This window comes from Hipposideros armiger, unplaced genomic scaffold (assembly GCF_001890085.2).
Source record: "Hipposideros armiger isolate ML-2016 unplaced genomic scaffold, ASM189008v1 scaffold_768, whole genome shotgun sequence".
In the NCBI taxonomy this organism is placed as follows: Eukaryota; Metazoa; Chordata; class Mammalia; order Chiroptera; family Hipposideridae; genus Hipposideros; species Hipposideros armiger.
In genome coordinates, this window is record NW_017732118.1 from 494,721 (window position 1) to 515,429 (window position 20,709).

The following is a 20,709-nucleotide window of genomic DNA, read 5'->3' on the forward strand; positions in this document are numbered from 1 at the left end:
CACCACAAGCAAGAAGACTGAATTTGTGAAAGACAGACTGATTTCTAACACTGAAGGGCCCTATTTTTAACTTTGTGAGGAGAAAATCCTGCACTATTGTTCAGATTAGCACCTCTTTGGAGTCTCTCCATGAGCCCCGAAGGAAAGTAGTAGATGGTACCTTGACTTTTTCAAGGTGGTCCTGGAGCGAGTCGATGAGGAGATCACCCACGGGCTGCCAGGATCCCTTGATCACTTCAGCTTGGCGTAGTTTGAGGTCCAGCTCATCCGTGGCTTCCTGCAGTTCCTGGAGTCTTTCGAGGGCCTCGTCTAATTTTCTCTGCCAGTCAGCGGAATGCAGGTTTAATTTTTCCCACTCACTGTTGACCTCTTCAGCCTGCTTTCGTAGGAGCCGTGTGACATTCTGGGCTCTCTCCTCAGGAGGTAGCTCTAAATTGGTAATATGACAAGGTTTTAGGTCACATTCATTTTTGTTTTAAAAAAACATTGTTGAAAAGGTCATACTGAAATAAAGAGTACAGTTTAACAAGAGGCCAAGCTACAGATTAATGAATGACTCTTTTGCACTTTGGCATACATCTTGATATAGTCCGGCACATCTAAAGTCTGTCTTCCTGAGTGAATTTGCTCTACACTGTATTAATCAGATAATCCAGGATTCACTTATATATTGAGGAGGAAAATGTTAGGATGCACCCCGCAAGCTCTAATTTCAGGCTCTTCCATTGAAAATTAACTTGAGTCTTTGTAACAATAGAAATCCTCCTCACAGATAATCTCTGTTGTTTATTATTTTCTAAATGTTTTAATAGCTGATCACTAATCTCTTTTAATATTTGTTTGTGAATGTGCAACCAGATTTATGCATGGTGGTTTATGACTCCTTATTCCTTTTTCAACAGCTATGTTTAATTTGAATCGATTCTATTTAACCTAGAAAATATGAGAGCTATCCAGACCCTGGCAGCCAGAATGGATGGGTCGCTCTGTCACCACTGATCCTTCTATCAATATGTTATTACAATTCCACATTCAATTACCTCTGGGTTCCTGGTAGAGTTTCTCTAGTCCTTCCAAAGGCTGTTCTGTCAGAAATATTCGTACAGTCTCAAGAGTACTCATGATTACAGGTTCTTTCGTTTTCAATTCCCTCTTGAAGGCCTGTGAAATGAAATGAAAAGAAATGCTTATTTGACTTGTGACACTCTTTTCAAAATGAATCCCGGGTACTCAGAACCTGGGTATGAAATTCCCATGTCAATTTCTACCTCCTTTATTTATAAACTGATAATTATAATACGATAAAGAGGGCGATATGGGCATTTTTGTTAATTAGGAAGAAACTATGTTTGTAAAAGTATTCTAGAGAGGGTAGGGAGCTTTCAAGACATGATAATGCCCTTTCATTAAGATAAGAGTGATTAATTTATATAACCTGACTGCCAAACTTAAAATCTAGAGCTAAAGTCACAAGATATATGTTGTAAAACCCTAGCAGGGCTAATGAAGACTTCTACATATCCAAAAGAATGGATATCCAGAACATAATGGGAAGCCTGGGGAGCCACTGGAAGAAGTTAGACTCTACTGAAGTACACAACCATCCAATTCATAATCACCATTCATTCTACCGAAATGTCTGACAATGAATAAAATGATGCATTAACAGTAAACTAAGTTAAAAACTCAATAATTAAAACAAATACCCATTGCATTATATTCATTGTGTCTTCTTTGAGAATGGTAGAAATGTTTTGAGATATTCTGGTGGTAGGATTGTGGGAACAAGTTTCTAAAAATGAGTACGCGTAGAATAGGTGTCTTGAGGTTATCTGGGCTAGGTATCACGTTAAATCTCTAATCTGCAATCTTCCTTGTTACAGGGGGTTAAAAGAAAAGCAAAATGCATAGTTTCTGCCTTCAAGAAGTACTGGACTAAAAGAAGGGAGAAAACTAATACACTAGAAAAAGAGTGAAAACAATAAGATTCATATATAATTGAGTGCTAAGGGTTGTGAGACATTCTGTGAGGCTAGGATAAACTAACAGATGCTCTGAAACCATCGAAGATAGTTACTGACTCAGACTCTGCAGTATCAGAAGTGAAGATGTTAATGAAAGTATAAAGTACCACATGAATGCTAAAAGATCAGTGTAAAAACTACAGTAATAATAATTGTCCTGATCTCGGGCTTAATTATTCATATCTTTAAAAAATTCTCTCTTATTTTTAGTAGTGATGCCCACTGAATTTAAGCTGTTCTGTTACTGGGAGGAAAATTAGCAGCTCCTTTAAACTTCAGATATGTTATGTTACAGATATGACACATCTACAAAGAAAATCCTAATGGTGTTCACCATTCAAAGGAATTCTGAGTCTGATACTTTGCAAAATGATTCATCTTCCCTAGTTATTTACAATTCAGTAGAGAGAGGCAAGGTGTGTGAGCCAAAATAATGAAATTCTGTAAGTGGAATATTAGGATTCAGCTTGTAGATGGAGATGCACTCTGTATAGTGGGATATTCTTGCACCCTTGAAATCATAGAGAGTAGGTGGGGTATGTACGCTGCTTAGAGGTAAGTCTGATTCTCCCCCTAATACTTCACTTGAAATCTGTGTTTGTGTGTGTATGCACACATGACTATGTGTATATGTATATAGTTCTTATATTCCTGTGTTTTTCTCATGCATCTAATTTTCCCAACTTCAAGAAAATTATTAGTTTGCCTAGTCTCTCCATTTGGACTTGACAAGAGGCAACTGATAGTGACATGACTAATTACAGAATTAATAACAGCTCCTTTTATCAAACTACAGTGTGTCTGTGGTGTACTAGAGATTAGAAATACAAAGTTGTATGTAGAGCAGCCCCTCCCATTGAGAAACTTACAGTATATAGTGGAAGAGTCAAACATATAATTTCAATACAATGTGGAAAGTGCTATAGGTTTGCACTATATGGGAAAGGAAATTGGGAAAGGCTTCCTGGAGAAGATAGTATTCATGAAGAATGCTAAAGCATGAATGTGAGCTAGACCGGGAAGAGCAGATCAGAGGAAGAGGAAAGAAAGAAGACAAAAATGCAGGTGCATAGACATAGGACATAATATAAGGTGGCATGTATAGTTCTCTCAAGTAGGTCAGAGTTTCTGGAACATCAAGTATTAGGAGAGGACATGTCCAGAGATAAAGCAGGACACTGTCATCTCAAACTATATTAGACCTTTAAGCCAGAGCTTGAAGCTCAATCTATGATCGTATGTGCCTTGCTAAGCCTAGGCGTTGTCTTGTAGGTAATCAGGAAGCTTTGAAAGGATCTCAGCAGCGGTGTGGCATGGTCATGTGTGTGTTTCAGACAGATTTCCCTGACATTAATACAGAGTATGGATTTGAGAAGGGCAGAAATGGAATCAGAGAGACCTGTTAAGCAGAAATTAAAAGAATTCAGTGAAAGGTTATGAAGATCTGACCCAGGGCAATGGAACGAGAAAAACCCCAAAAAGACAGAGCTAGAGCAGGGAAATGTTTAGAGAATAGAGATGTGAGAATTTGGTACCTGAATAGATGCTGGAGAGAAGAGAGAGGACGGGGCAAGGTGGCTCCTAGTTTCTAGGTTGAGTAGAGGAATGAATGCTGGGTGCAATTAAACTAAATGTGAGGACATAAATGCTCCTGGATTTCTCAGTACACCGATAAAAAGCTCTAGCCTCTTGAGAACCTTCCCAGATGTGAATTCGATCTGTAGCCACTTGTCTAGCTAAGTTCTCTGATCTAAGAGGGCCGAATGATCAGAGCCCAGAGTAGGTTCCTAGGTTAAGTTCCAAGTTGTCAGGAAAACTGGAATGACTTCCTGTCTAGGTATTTACATTAAAAAATATGAAGTCCAGAATTTAGGGATATTTCTAGATTATAAAACCTGAGACACATGGGGCTAGCTGGCTCCTGGAGAAGTTGGAGATAGGACTCAGGTCCATAAAGTTTTCAAGGAGACCCTTTCAAGGAGGAAAAGGGGACAAGTGTCTCCTTTTCCTTTGCAAACAGAGAAAAAAAATCACCTCTTCTGGTCTCTCACCTATGGAGTACCCAGCCACTCATGTAGGAAAAATTTTTTGTCAGCTCTCATCGTGTCTCTCTAGGGGTAAGACTTGGGCAAAGGGAGGAGAGTGGTGGTGATAGTTCCTGTTAAGTAATTAAAAGAAATCTGTCTCTGACCCCAGGATATCTCATATGCACATTCAGGATAAAATTAATAAAGATGAATATTAAAAACCCAACACCAATATAAGGGGGGGTCTGTATGGGGAACTGAATAAGGAGATGTATGATATGCTCAGCTTGGAGAGGTAACATTCATTCCAGGAGGAAATAAATATAAGTCTAATGTTTAGAGGGAAGAAAGAAGATTGAGAAGTTATTTTCTCACTAAGCTAATATCCATTGAGTGCCTATGATTATGCCTATGAGCATGCATATACGCAAGGGTTAAAATTACATAAGTAGAAGGTGACTGGTTGGCTCAGTTGGTTAGAGAGTGGTGCTGATAACATGAAGTTTGCCGGTTCAATCCCTGCATGGGCCACTGTGAGCTGTGCCCTCCTTAAAAGAGTCAACTATGCCATTGTAGCATGAAAGCAATGTGTAACCAATGACCATGGCTGTTCACCCCCCCCCAAAATTTTTTTTTAAAGATTATATAAGTAGATGAGATTTCTCAAGTCAATAGAGTGGGCTGAAAAGAAATTCCCCGAGAATAGAAAAACTTAATGGGCAGACAGAGGAATTGGATCCCATGAAAGGACAAAAAGGAATGGATAGGTGGAAAGACTGGGAGAAAAGAGGAGTATAGAACTATTGAAGAGAGAGTGAGAGTTTGAGAGGAAGAAAGTAACCAAGAGTGTCCAATCATGACACACAGACATAAAGCAAGATTAGGACTGAAAAGTGCTCATGGGACTTGGGAAGAGAAATTTCAGTGGAGGGCAGTAGCCTCAGAAGTAGGTTTAGCTGAGGAATGAGTGGGAGGAGTAGGTATTTCAAATAAAAACTATTTTTGCGATATCTTTTTTTTTGAGATTGCAAAGAGAAAGATAGGACAGAGAGGATCTTTTAAGGATAGAAATGGATTGAACATAGACTGTAAGATGGAAGCTAGCAGTAGGGTAACCAACCATCCTGGCTTGCCAGGTACTGAGGTATATTCATGATGTGGGACTTTCAATGCTGAAACCAGGACAGTCTCAAGCAAACCAGGACAGTTGGTCACCACAGCAGAGAGGGATATATTAACAACCGAGACAGGAGAAAGTTGAGATAATTGTTGGAGCCAAGTCTGTAAAATAAGAAAGTGGATCTTCAAGGCCCTGTCAAACTTAAAAAGTCCAAGACCCTGTTTGATGACGCAATTCCACTGTTAAAACTGAACAGCAAATAATTCAAGGAGAAGGACCATCCATCTACTGTGAGAGACCAGTTGTTTGCCCCTCGAGTTGTTGCCAAGGGCTTAGCTCCACCACAGCTGCACAGTTCATTTCTTAAATATGAGTCACTGAGGATTAAAATGAGTGTAAAGAAAAGACAAAGGAAGTTCTATTATTACAAAGACATAAGCACCATTATTTTCACATCGTTGCCTGAAATTAAGAAAAGAAAGTGGATGGAAGAGAAGGTTAAGTCACTATAGCTTCAGAATTTGCAAAGATTCAGACAAAATTCCAAAAAGGGTAAAAACTCCAGAAAAAAGGGAGAAATCGCTGGTTCAAGAAAATACAAGGATCAAGAAAATGGTAATGTTCCTTATTGAATGGAAAAAACTATAAATATGTCATTTGAAATGTAGTTATATAAAAGGTCCTCTTCCATTAATTCATATGACAAATTGTGAGCACCTACTATGTGCCAGACATTGTTCTAGGCAATGGGCATCAATGGTCCTTGTAGCATGGGTTTTAAAGGAGATAGACTTCTTTAGTAAAAACAACAATTACAATGACAAACAAACAAACAAACAAACAAAAAACCCATGAAGATTCTGCATTAAAATAATGGAAAGTCAATTTTTCAATACCTAATCAACTTACCATAAACTGTATGTTATAATAGTTCATTGCATTTTTAAAAGGAAGGAATGAAAGACATTTTAACATTTTAAAACAAAAACCAAGAAGATTCAATGTCAAGAGCCTTGATGTTTGATAATAAGTGTCTTGCCTTTCAAAGAAAGTCTATTTGAATGACGTTTGGGAAAATATATATACTCACATACAATACTGATTTTTGTCTCATAGATTATGATTAATATTTTAAATCAGATAAGTTGGTTCATTCATGTGCTGATATCAAAAAGGTATCATATATAATGTCCTTCTCCCACACACATACAGAATTCATCTTTACATTATTTAGATGTCAGTATTGAAATGTTAAGATATTTACTTCCTGCATCTTTTGAAAAGATAAAATTATTTTCTTTAAAACCCATCCTCTTCTCTATACCTTCCTCTTCCCCTTTTCAAGGGAATCAGGCTCTTAGGTCTGAAATAGTGAAGGGGAAGAAGTAGAAGCAACTACTAACGACTTAGAGCACATCTGTGAGAAGAAAAGAATATTTTGTCTTACAAATAAGAACAAAATTAGGCATACTAAATCGGTAGTTTTCCTTTAGCTTCTTAAGGTTCACAAAATAAACTTACAAGAATCACATACCACGAAAGTACACTAGCAGTAAACCCCAAGGTAAATCTATTCCGAAGGTTAAATTATCTGATGAATAGCATTTATACATCACAAATGCTAACCAAGGGGGTGACTTGACTGCTGGCTAATGTTCATTCAAAAATATTTATTTAAATTATCTGATGAATAGTATTTATACATCACAAATATGAACCAACAGGGTGACTTGACTGCTGGCTAATATTCATTCAAAGATCTTTAATTTCAATCTCTTATGTGTAAGGTAGGGAAGATGTATGGACCTGATCTTTGTCCCTAAGGAGTCAGTAGCTTGGTTGAGTAGGTATGCTTTACCAAGGAATGTTTTACAAATGCAAAGTGCAGTACAGGTAAGTTAGGATTTATCTAAGGCCATCAGTTAATTAGTTAATTAGTTACTTAGAATCCAAATCTTGAAATTCTTAAGCCAGGCTGAAAGTAAGTGAGAGCAAAGACTAAAAGCTCCCTGAATGATAATAATTTGGAAGCCACGTTAGTGGAAAATCCTGATGACCATGAAGCAAATCAGAAACTTCTAAAACCTGAACGTAATAGAGAAGAATCAAGTCATTGATTAGTTGGGAATTTTTTTCTGTCCCTCCTCCTTGCAGAAAAATAAAGGGTATGTATTACCACAAATACCTAATAATACCACAAATAGCGGTAGAGTAGAACCATGTGTAGAGGGGATAAAGGGTGAGATACTGACTGGCTTGATGTGCCCTATAGAAGAGAGGGGTGATGGGAGCTCTGGGCACAGGTACTGACATTACAGAGAGAAAAGCTAAGCTGCTTTCACCTAGAAACAGTTGGTCCCATTACTATGGATGTAAGTGAAAGCCCTTCGTTTTCAAACTGCAGATCAGTTTCCATGGAGCTGCATTTGACCTATATTCCCATTGAAGTGGCAAGGATATATGTGTGTTATTCAGACTGAATAATGATGGAATGACTATAACTTTATTTCCATATTAGTTAGCGAAACTTGACAGAACCATTCAGGGAGGCAGACTGAAGTGGTGAAAAGAGTGCTGCCCTGAAACAGCAGGAGACATGAACTTCAAGTCTGGGGTGGGCCAAAACCTGGCTGCACGATCTAGAACATGTCATACCATCTCTCTGAGCCTTCATATCCTCATTTGTAAAATGTGGGTGTTTGCTAATCCCCTTGTTGGAGTTCTAATATCTAGTTCAAATATTCCATGATCAACACATTTAGATCCTTAATTAGCCCCGGGCCTGTGACATGGTGGCAATTTGAGATTGTCTGTCCTAGGCATCATTACTAATGATAAAAATTACAGCCCTAGCTAGGCACATATGCATCCTCCATACATATTGTTGAATAAATTACAGAATACCCAGTTAGAAAACCAGAGTGTGTTATGTGGAGGCTAGGTTGTTTCAGATACAGAACATACTTGAGGGTGAAAGCCTGGTCTCAGGAATTATTAGAGAAAAAAAATTAATGCTATGAATTGGGGAAAATTGAGAGATCTTACTCTGAGCCTATTCTCACGTTATGGATCCAAGGCTGAGTGTAATTTTTGAGTTACTGGGTAGATTTTCCTCCAGAGGAGGCCCTATTCGTTCTGCCTTCTTAATCCCAGTGATTTCTTCCCTAAAGGAGATGTTCATGTCCAAACTTTCAGAAGTTCCACAGTTTGGAACTGCTGATTGTGGCTTTTCCTCTAGTCTGCAGCATTAGCTAGGAGATGAGAGAACACTAGACAGACCCTAAGTTTAAAGTGATCCAACAGGGCCATTCATTCCACAAATGGTTACTGAGTGGGCACAGGACAAAGATGTTAACACAGTTATATCTGCAATTTGATCAGTGTTTAATAGTGTTGCCATTCTATGTTATCATTCCCATTTCTATATGTCTACCTTGTCTGTATGCCTCCTATGTTCTTTTCACTTCTGATTAGAAAGTCACTGAATACATTCTGTCATCATAATGACCGTCCTTATTTAAAGACCCAGCATACTTACTGAGTTCAAACACATCAGAAATATTTTATTTACTAATTGCTGTTTTAGGAACAATCAATGCCCAATTAATTTGAAACCACAATCTTGGAAAAGAGCCAGATTCAGAAATGTAGTTAACCAGAAGAGCAGGAATTTAGCCTCTAAGAATCTAAGGCAAATCCATAGGTATTCAGGGTAGGAAGAAATATGAAGGAAGCAACAACAAAACAAATACACCAGAAAGACAAAGGAGTCCCTTAATATTCATTTGAGATAGCTGGTATTAGAGGAGTTATGAAAATGGGGCACATAGGCTATAAAGGAAACGTCATAATAGTCTTTATTTTTCATTGTGCTAAAAACACTTAATGTGAGCGTTAAGTATACAATACTGTATTGTTAACTACAGGCCCGAGTTGGACAGCAGACCTCTGGAACTTGCTCATCTTGCATAACTGAAACTTTATACCTGTCAAACAGCATCCCCCACTTCCCTCTCCCCCCAGCCCCTCGCAAGCACCTTCCTACTCTGCTTGTATGAATTTGACTACATAATCGTCCATCTTATTTTCACAGATGTACTTCTGAGTCAACATGAAGATAAGGGATTGTGGGATCAGATAAATCTAGCCATGGTTTCAGAGAGTCAGCAACATGAACATTCATAAATGAAATTAAATTAATTTGAAGCACAGCTGAAAAATAAAAGGACACAGTTCAAGCCCGAAATTATTATTTTTAAAATCTAATGGTACTCCATGAGAAGACATTTTTGAGTGTTTAGGAAGGAAATGTGTTTCACAAACTCCCTGCGGAGATTTATTTGTTTGGAAGTCTTTTAAACTACAAGTTGTGTTCTCCGCGATCAAGGGCATGGGCTAGAATACAGTCCAGCCTGCTCGCAGATCTGTGAAACTATAAAGGAATAGTTTAGTGCCCACACAGCATCTTGAACAGCTGTTTGACTTTCAATCCTAAGGCTGGGCTGCGTCCAACAACCACTGGGGAAGTCACTTCCTACTCACAATAATGTTGTTAAGTTCTGAGCTGACCTTGAGAAATCACTGGTGAAAATGCAATCTGTTCTCACGGTCATTTAGAGAATTAGGTTTTAGGTCATTGAGCCTACACCTTACATTTTGGAAATTCTTTCTGAAGGCATAGTACAGATAAATGGATTATTAGGAAACGTTGTGACAAATGAATTTATATCCGTTCTCAAGAGGTTCGGCCAAAATTTGAGTTTGTCAAGCGTAAGTGGTGAATAATTTCTGAATCATAACATTTGTCTCTGTCTATCAACATAATCCAAAACTGGAACTGTTGTTTTGCTCTAGGTACACATGCTTACCCACAATCATGTTGAAGTCTTTCCCATCTCCACAAATGGCATCATCATTTTCCCCCATTTTTTCATAGACTTCAGAATCAACCTTGACTCTTGGCTTTCTCTCACTTTCCACATCCCATCTATCCTAAGGTCTATCAGCTCTACCTTCAAAATATATTTTGCATCAAATAATTTTTCACCATATCCACCTGCACCCTTTCTACTCTAGTTCAAGTCATCACTATCTCTTTCACAGAGGACTTGAGCAACCTGCCTAACTTTCTCTTTGCTTTCGCTTTGCTCTGCCTACCATCAGTTCTCCATAGAGCAGGCAGAGTCGACTTCTGAACACAGAATTCAGATCACATCATCCCTGCTTCTGGTCCTTCAGTGATTCTCATTACACACCGAATAAAATCCACCTCCAAAATATGGCAGACAGGACAATTCATCACCTGGCCTTTGCCTCTCTACAACCTGCCAATAGCCTGTCTTGATATTCCTTGAACACCCCACACCTGTTCTAACATCTGGCCTTTTGCATTTGCTGCTCCTTCTGACTAGAATATTCTTCACTTGAGGCCTCTGTTTGGCTCATTCACTCACACGGGACTTTGCTCAGATATAACTGCCTCAGGTAGGCCACTACCTCTCAGTCTTTCTCTGTCCCTGTTTTATTTTCCCTTCAGAGCACTGACCTGATGTGATTCTATATATTAATTTATTGGTTTACTGTGTATTTCCCTTACTAAAATTTAAAGGTCCATGGGGCAGAGTCTTGTTTTGTTCACTACTGTATCTTCAGCCCTTGGCCTAGAGTAGACACTCAATAAATAATTACTAAAAGAATCAATAAATTCTAGGAGTTCTAGTTATGCTACAGTTTTTCCTAAATGAATTTTTTTTTGGGAAAAGGACGAACACAGAAAAAGAGCAGGAGCTCATTTGTAAGTAAATGAATTCGTGTAAAAAATGCTTTGGAAAGACAAAGTACTATACAAATATTATTTTTCGCAGCATTTTCCAAGATATAAAAATATTTTGACATGGTTAGAAAGAGGACTTTGGTAGAGAAATCAATTTGTAAATTATTCATATTTTATCTTGTTATCGTCATTAAAGAAAAGTAGCAAATCCTAGATGACTCTGTTCTCAAGTTTTGATGATATTGCTAGTTTTCAGAAGACTTCCTCAGATGCCTAGAAATGTAGTTCTAAAAATAATTTAAAATCTTTTCTATTCAGCATTCCTAAATATGACTGCATAAAATATCAAACTTATACAAAAGTAGCCTACTCCATCAGCGATGAAGAATAGATAAAAAAGATGTGTATTTCCTCCAACATAGCCAAGCAGACGTTTTAGAGTGGTCATAACTAACAGCGAACTTTGCAGGGGAACCAAATTTGTTTAGAAATTTCAAGAGGCCAGGTCATCAAATGTTGGAATGAATCACTCTATCATAATCTTTTTTGTCGTTTTTCTGAGCTGATAGGGAAGAATGCATTTCTTTTTTTTTTTTTAACGCAGAGCTGACTTGAGCCTTAACATTCACAAATGGCACCCAAAGACATTTTCTATTTCTGTGGAAAGAACACACAGAGAACTCATCAAGCTAACACACATACGAAAATGTACCCAAAGGAAGCAGGCCAGCATTGATAACAGAATTAACTTAAATAAATGTAAAATCTACAATGTGATTTCAGGATAATCTTATTGAATTTTGGAACCTCTCCCTCACTTTGTGGTGACTTCTGAGGAAATCGAACATGCATAATATATGACCGGACAAATGAACAAGTAAACTACTTTATTTAAGCCTTTTCATTTGTCAACAGCATCCCACAATAATGGCTTTCTGTCCACTGTTTTAATAATGTATGTATTGATTACTTCCATCTACATCTTAACCAGAAAATCTCAGGAAGCTTTGAAGGTATTCTTAATGGTCTATAGGGAAGGAATTAGAGAGATTTTTAAATGGAAAGATGAAAACCTAATGACAAACAATTTCATTACTAAGAATGCAAACAAAAAGTCATTACCTATAGTGTTCTTATAATCAAGACCTAATCTCCATTTGGATTTGGGGTAGGATGAAGGGAATTAAATAAGCTCATGGTTTATTGCAGTTGTCCTTAGAAATTCCCCACTATGATTTGCTCCTTTAAAACCCTCTCCCTGTTAATCATGGAAGTAGACAAGTAATAAATATCACTTTAGTGACTGCTCAAGTAAAACAAAGAAAGTCAGTTTTAAAAATATATCTGGACCAGAATAATACACACTAATTGAAAACGAGTCACTCTAGTGAGGCAAGTAATGAGGGACCGTAAAAGCCAGGATAATGTATTCAAAAGATATAAAAATTGGTCAGTTTGTATTTGCTAAGGCACATTTGAGCTTTAATTATTTATTACACTTCACTGCATATGGAGCATTATTTTATTAATTAGTCTTGAGAGCCATTCTAGTTGCAGTTGTTATGCTGCCCAGCTGGTTTGGGGAGCATAGCTCGACTCCCAGGGGTGTAGAAATTGTTTTGGGGACTGAGACTGCAAGGCCCCAACTACCTCTGTGAACTGTCTCAGAATTTTACCTACAGGGAAACCATACATCCCTCCATCACAGTAATTGACACTGACTGCATATTTTCACTTTCAGTAAAGAGTACAAGACATGATTTTTTGCTACAAGGCTTTATCATTAGTCTGCAATGATACACAAAGGAAATATAAATTACCTGATTTGTAAACATCCTGATTTATCGAAAAGTGAAAACATATTTGGTTATAGTTTCAACTTTTGACATTTTAAATGGGATTTCTATTCCCATAAAAAACAACAACCAAAGGTAGTAACAATTTACAGTAGCTAGTAAGCGGTGGTTTTAAAAAACAGGGATACACCAAATACATGGGGAACGAGTTTATGATAACAAGTGACCCATCTTGAAATCAAGCATCCTATATAAACAGTGTTTGATTCAAGAAACCCATAAAGAGAAAGATAATTTATAATCCTGGAAACATGACAAAGTAAAATGAATGTCTACAAATACAACACCTGTCAAAGACTAGATCTTCACAGCTTTGTACCAATTGTGTTTCCTTTCTTTCTTCCTAAGTGAATTCAAAAGATCTGACAGAGTTTCCAGAATTTTCCTTTGTTCTTTTTGTCCACAGGCAACAAGAGTAGCACCAACTAGACAGTTATTCCGGTACAACTATAAAGGGCTACTGCATAAATGTGACAAAACTCTGAGTAAACCGGGTGCTAAATTGTTCTCTCATCAACAATTAGGAGTGATGATATTCTTTGAGGGCAGAGAGTGTTTTGCGACAAGTATTTTTAAGGATACAAAGAGAAGCTCAGGAAAACACTGGGCCAGATGACAAGTAAAAACAGTGGGCATCAAAGTAGCTCCATACACTACACAAGGATGCTTAGTTGGGAATAAACAGAAAAATCCTCCAAGTGAGGAAGGAAAAGCACTCTCTATTCTTTCCTTCCCTGCCCTTGGTTTCAGTAGGCTAGAGAAGAGTGAAAAAAATTAAGATTAGTTCATGGGTTTTCTCCTCCTTTCCTCCTTCCTTATCTTCCTTTCTTAATTCCTTTGTTCCTTTATCTAGTCCATGTTTACCATGTGCTACGCACTTTAGGAGGTGCTGGGTAGAAAAATGACAACCCTGGGGTGACCAGTTAGCTCAGTCAGTTAGAGCGTGGTGCTGATAACACCAAGGTTGCCGGTTCAATTCCCGCATGGGCCATGGTGAGTGGCGCCCTCCCTAAAAAGAGTCAACTATGCCGTTGTAGCATGGAAGCAATTTGTGAACAGTGACCATGGCTGTTCTTCAATAAAGTAAAAAAAAAAATGTCTTAAAAAAATGCCAACCTTCTCCCCCAAAGAAGGCTGCTTGGAGCTCATGCTTCTGTGAAGGCGGTTGACATGAATCAAATAGTCACACACATCCATGATGACAAAGAATGTTAAGTTGTAGAAGGAAAAGTAGATGGTATTATGAGAGCGTATACTGGGAGATGGGATCAAATGTGGGCGTCAGGGGAAAGCTTGCTCGATGTCTGAGCCAACATGTAAAGGATTATTAGATGTTTACCAGGACATTATAAGGGAGTAGGTGTGGGTAGAAATGGTTTTAGACAGAGGATCAGCACATTCAAAGCCACGCCTGACAGGAACATGGAGAACTGGACAAACCAAACCAAGTCCATGTGGCTAGTGTACAGAGAGCAAAAGAAAGAGCAGCAAGAGAAGGGTGAACCACACCAGCCAGGTGGGGCTTTGGGGTCCTTGCTGAGGATTTTGGTCTTTTCCTAAGGGCACTGAGAGGCCACTGAAGAGTGTTAAGGTGAGGCTGACATAATTCAATGTATGTTTTTGCACAGATTACTCTGACTGAAATGCAGATTACATTGCAGGGTGGCAAGAGTAGATGCAGAAAGGTTAGGAGAAATGGTCTCTTGTAACTGTGTCTGTAGTAGACAAGAGTCAAGAAATATTTTGGAGGTAAATTGCCCCAGTAATGTGTTGGAGACTAGTCATCCTGAAAAGGCACTATGCCAGACTGCTCTGTTGTTGTTTGGATAGGAGGAAGAACTTAGATTCTCCAAGCTTTAGGGTTTGGAAGATTGCAGCAACAAAGAAGGTAATGAAGCAAATACTATTACAGTTTTGGAAAGGAGTTATTAAGATGTTTGATGATCGATTCTAAGTTGCACTTGGAGGGAGGTGAAGGTAGAGGAGCCGTGACACTAATGTATAGAACACAGAGTTATCAATGGGCTGGAAGCACTGATATGCAAGAAAGGTAATGGGTAGGCATCTGAATAAGCACACTGGCTAAGTGGGGATTAAGTCACTTCAATCTGGTGCATGTTACCCACAACTCTAGCATGACTACCTCCAAAAAACATATTACTGGTCATGAGATTCCTAAGTAAGAGGACTGAGAATGGTAAGTACTAACATTTTACCATAGGTAGCAAGCAACCAAAGTCAATCGCCAGGGAGAGTGAGGAAGTAGTTATAACAAAATGCTGGGTAGAAGGGACTGTGGAAATTATATGGACCAAATTCCTCATCTTACAGCTGAAGACCAAAGTCACAATCACAAGCTAACTTATGGAGGAGTCTGACCAGAATCTCAGTCTCCTGACTCCTAGTATACTTGTCCAATGATTCATCTTCTTTAGTTTCTGGAACTAGAATAAAATTACCCTTTTGTAGAAATTCTATCTCAATTTGCTATGTCATATAATGCATTCTATTTCAAATGCCCATTCTTCTCAATGAATGCTCTTCTACATACACACCAGAGTGTTTTGACTATTTATTCAAAGTTGGAACATAAAAAAAATCACTATTATATTACACCCTACCACAAAAACTAATTTAATATTCTGACTTATATGAAGGGGAATGGCTAAAAAAGAAACTGGTGGTTTCCTTGGCAATTTTTTTTGCAAAGACTCCCCATCTCCCCTCATCTTCTCTTCCCTTTAGGTAACCTTCTATATTCTTTTCTCTGGAATAATATAAACCCTTGACCCTTTTTCAAGATGCTACCTTTGGCTGTGTCTCCACAGAGATCTTTCCTTTAAGTGCTGAATATATAAATGTGATACCATTCTATCAAGCTTTTCTTACTGGGTAGTAGTTTTCTTGGTTTGCTATTCATTTCTGTTTATGTATGTCTTATTCTCATTTCAAAAACACTCATCAGCATCTACTATATGTCAGGCATTTTGCTAGTTACTAAGATCTTGGAGATGAGCAAGACCAAATCTCTGTTTTCCTCACTCACAGCTTAGTAGAGAAGACAGAAATATAATGAAAAAAAAAAAGAAAAGAAAACATTGATCACTGCTAGATGATGCCAGTAAACAGCTTGTTATTATGAAGACTGGAAAAGTGGAAACATTTATGCTTCCTATCCTGTATGAACAGTATACTGGGTACCCAAATAGTGGATGCGTGAACATTTTTTTTCCTGCAGAAGTACTCCAGCTAACAAAAGAAGAAGAAATGATAGAAACAGGCAATTATCACATTGCAACCCCAGCCATTGACTATTAACAGCTGTGCCCAAATCACACTCAAAACAGAGAAGACAAGACATTATGTGCTTCCTGATGATGGCTCCACAGGTAGTAGTCAGACCTGAATATGATCAAACCTGTAGAACTGCACTTTTCAATATGGTAGCCATTAGCCACACCTGGCTACTGAGCACCTGAAATGTGGCTAGTCTGAAGTGAGTTGTGCTGTAACTGAGTTGTGCTGTAACTGAAGTGATTACATGCTGAAATGACAATAATTATTGTCCGGTAGTTAAATAAGATAAAACCATTAAAGGAACCTGGGTGAAATGTATAGGGAAACACTTTGTACTATTTTTGTAACTTACTGTGAATCGATACTTATTTCAAAATAAAAAGTGGTAAAAAAGGGAAGATTTAAGAGACAAATTAACCAAATGCAACGTGTGGACCTTATTTCAGTTCTTAAATACCCCCGACCCCCCAAAAACCTGTTAAAACATTTAAGACATGTATGTGAGAAATGGAAATTTGAATACTGCCTGCATATTTGTTACGATAAAATCACTGATATTTTAAAAGTATTAGAAGAGAACTGTGATTACATTAAAAGAGTAAATCCTTATATTTTAGAGATAGTTTCTCAAATACTTATGAATGAAATGATTCGTGACTGAGGTTTGCTTGAAAATAACGGAGGACAGGGTAGACGTATAAAAGAAGTAAGACTGGCCATGAATTGACAATGGTTGTAGTCTTGATGGGTACATGGGTATTTACTATAGGATTCTCTCTGCTTTTACATATTTTTAATATTTTCCATAATAAAACATTTTTTTTTAAAAAACCACCAAAAGAGATGGACAGCTTCTTAAAGGATATTATTAAGGCGGACATTTTTGACATTTAAAATATAATGGCTTGGATTATTTATAATTGACCCTTGGACTAGAGGAGTCAAAAAGATTTCTATTCAACTTCATTTTAATCGACACTATTTTTTAAATGGTCATTGAATGCTTACTATGTGCCAGGCACTAGGCTTAAAAATCTCCTACCCTGTGTACATCATTCTGCTTCTGAACCGTGGGAAAATCGCCTCCAATCGGTGCCTGCCGGCTTAACTCATCATCTTTCAGCTGGAGCCACACCAGAAGTTCTTGCAGAGAAAGGTGCAGACGCTTCCACTGGTCAGAACTGGCTTCCAAATGGGATCTGAAAAATAACAGGGGCAAACGATATCAGCATATCTAGAAGGATAACTGATGACTGTAACGAGACATGAAGGCACCTTGATTGGTTAGTTCCATAGTGTATAAAGCTACTGTGGACTACGCAGCAGTCCTCAAGAATGACCTGGCTACCTGCTTTTGAGAGCCATACAATGGGGATATTTTGATGGCAATTTTGAGGAAAGGCAGTGTTTAGCCCTATGTTTATTTCCACATGCAGAATTCTGAGACTTCTGGCATGAAATAGACCCTGGAACGGGTTGCTTTCCCACAGCGTTGCAGTCAATGATTCTTCATGTTTCTGGTAGAAAAAACGGAACCCAGTGACTAACATAAACCACTCAGTTTTCGGGTGACTCATGTCAGTAACTGGAATTCTTTCTGAAAGGTCTCTCCCCACATTTTGACTTTTCCATTTCTACACCCTAGACAGCCCCTTCCATTGGCTAATTCCATCTGGCATCTGTTCCTTCTGCTCCTCTTCCCATATGCTTTTCCTTTTCCTCTACCCTTCTTTATTCGTGTGCACCTGGGATGTGTTTTCACCAAGTTCCAACATTTTCCGCTTTGCTTCCTTTGTGTAAAATGTACTGAGACAACAACTCACGTGGAAAAGTCAAATCAGACATTTGCCTGAAAGCCTCCCCCAAACATGAATAATTTAGGCAAGAGAATGAGTGTTTTACCATCAACTGTATTTAGAACATGTTAATCTGGAGGTGCCATTTTAGAAGACACAGGTGAAGGATCTGTGCTACGAAATCCATGTTCCACTTGAGAATGTGAAGCTCAGTTAATAAAGTAAATCATAAACCAGGAAACGAAGAAGAAATGTGGCATGCTAGCAACACTCTATCCTCAACTAAGTCCAGAATTATGCTACTATATTACCAGCAATTACTAATTAATTCATAAAAATTAATGTTGACTATCATGAAAATATAATATAGTGTCTAATGCTGCAAAGGTGGAAATGTAAAGCAGCTGGGTAGAACAACATTTCCCTCTGCCATTGGAAACTTCTGGCATTTCCAATACAATTTTCCTGCTGGCTTTAGTCAAATACAATCTGCAAACAGTAACTATGTATCGAAATTAAATTGCTCTAAACTTTCTGAAGCATAATTTGATGACACATAAAAGTCTTTAAAATGTGCAAATACAATGGCCCACAAACTTAAATTTAAGGAATTGATTCTTAAGAAAGTCATTGGAAAAGCATGTAAAGATGCAGGTAGAAAATGTTTATGGCATCCCTTCTGATTGACACAAAGCAGAGACAACTTAAATATTCAATAGTAGGGAGTTGGTTACACATATAATGGTCAATTCGTACACTGCAAGGCTCAAATCTATGAACCCTATGCAATGTTCAATGTGATGGTGTAGGCAAATATTTATGGCTATGGAAAAGATCACCCTTTCAGTGAGAAAACAGGCTACAAAAATGTACACCATTTATTTTTCTGAAATGTGTGTGTGTGTGTGTGTGTGTTTCCGTGCACATGCTTTAGTATGTGTGAAAAAATTCTGACATGACAACTAGTTTATCTGTCAGAGGTGGATTTAGCGGAGATGTATTCCTTCATCTATATACTCCTGCAAATTGTCAGCATTTTTTTTCTATTCCGAGCAATAGAAACATTATATTCAGAAAGAAAAAATGAAGGCATTTCCATCAGAGAAATTAAAACGGTCAAGACTCTAAGGGCATTTATTATCTAATAAATAAATCATGAAACACCCCAAATACCATGAATTAAATATCATAGTGCAGATTGCATATAGGGTAGAGGTCAATTCTTTCATATTTCTTTTGCTTCCTCCTCTTTCAGTTACCGCTTTTCCATAAGCCTAAGTGAGAATTCCCTATGCAAGATTTTAGCTGTTTAATGGCATGTAATGACTATTGGTTATGGGGATTCCCTGGGGTGTCTGGGGTTTGCAGGCTGGTCCCCTTGACGGTGAAAGAGACTGTCAAACAGGACATTTTTAAAGATAGGTGGAGAGAGGCATAGTCCAGGCATGGAAAAGCAGCAAATGGGAGAAGAGGTGCTGACCTAATATTTATTGAGTGTCTCTAAGTCCTCATAGAGCATTGGGAGTAGGAAGAGGGGAAGGTAAGGGAGAACAGAAAGATTCCTAATGTTGGCCTCTCTCTACTTGGGAGAGGAAGTAAACTATCCCTGTGGGGAGGTATAGAGGAAGACAAATATGCACAAGATAAGCTGCCTGAGGGAGGTCTCCAGCTGTTGCCTTGTTTCCAATAGGCAGTGCACGACCACCGTGGTTCTAGGTTAAATGATGCTGACTAATTATTAGCAGGTCAGTGAAAGCCTTTCTGTCCCCTAAGAGGGGAAAAAAATAGCTTTGAGATCCAGGGAATTCAGTTCTAAAGGATCTAAGAGAAACTCCACAGCATGAAATAGGGAGGCTATTAGGGGCCAGGGACATAGGACAGTCAAGACAGTTAATAGAGGAGCAGAAGAAGGACCTGGGATCATGTATGCCATAAAGCTCTCACGTGTCCAGGTGAGGGTACCTTATTCATCCATAAGGTATGAGTTAGGTAACATTTCAGAATGTTTGATCATTTTAAATACATACCAAATGACTGTTCCTTTCTTTGCCTTGCTAAAGCATGAGTGTGAAAGGCAAGGTGTGATATGAGGACAACAAATTAAGCAAAAGACTTAGAAAGGGCAGAGGACACTGGGTAAGGGCTGGAGAGGAGAAAGTCAGAGAATGGCTTCCGATTTAAAACAACATGTGCAAAGATATCCAATCTAAAGCCATTGATCTCAAACTTCAGGGTGCATAGGAAAAGCTGGAGTAGCTTGTTTAGTGTACAGATTCCTAGGTCCCACCTCCAGAATTTCTGTACTTTTAATCAGAACCATCACAACTCAGCAGGTGAGCTCCGAGAGTATTCTCTGAGAAAGAATTCCTGAAACTATTTCTTCTGTGCCCCAAATATTATTTGTGGGTCTCCACAGGGGAAAGGTGGTATTTGTCAGTGCCATGATTTTGAAGGAGATCTAAATGTAATGAAACACCATGAGCTCAGAAAACATTTTCTTTGGCCGTACTATGCTTGTGAAGTGTTTTCAAGACGGAATTCTAATGCATTTGTCGTAAGCAGCTGCCCTATTTCTATTTTCAAGATTGTATACGGAATATTTCTAAATGATTAACTTATGTTTGTTTCTTCCTGAAAATGTTTCCTTCTATTTGTCATGAGGACTTCCCCCTCCCCGCACCTCCCGCCCCAGTTTTACCATAGGCTGTTAGAGCTGGAAGAAACATCAGAGACTGTTGTCTAACCTTTTTGTTTGACAGATGTGGACACTGAGATGCAAAGGTATAAAGACAGCTGCTGAAGTACAGAACTTGAGC

General features: G+C 38.2%; 1 protein-coding gene across 5 annotated transcripts in view; it reads right to left on the bottom strand.

Annotated features, from left to right (window-relative positions):
- LOC109373985 (dystrophin-like) overlaps window positions 1-20,709 on the bottom strand; it is a 606,466-nt gene that overhangs the window by 362,691 nt on the left and 223,066 nt on the right. For all 5 annotated transcript variants that reach the window (XM_019628250.1, XM_019628248.1, XM_019628247.1 and 2 more), the window contains exons 7-9: window positions 17,140-17,296; window positions 1,041-1,161; window positions 161-429 (exon numbers count right to left, since the gene is read on the bottom strand). In XM_019628250.1, coding sequence (XP_019483795.1) covers window positions 161-429; window positions 1,041-1,161; window positions 17,140-17,296 — 547 coding nt within the window. The remainder of the gene's footprint in view (window positions 1-160; window positions 430-1,040; window positions 1,162-17,139; window positions 17,297-20,709) is intronic.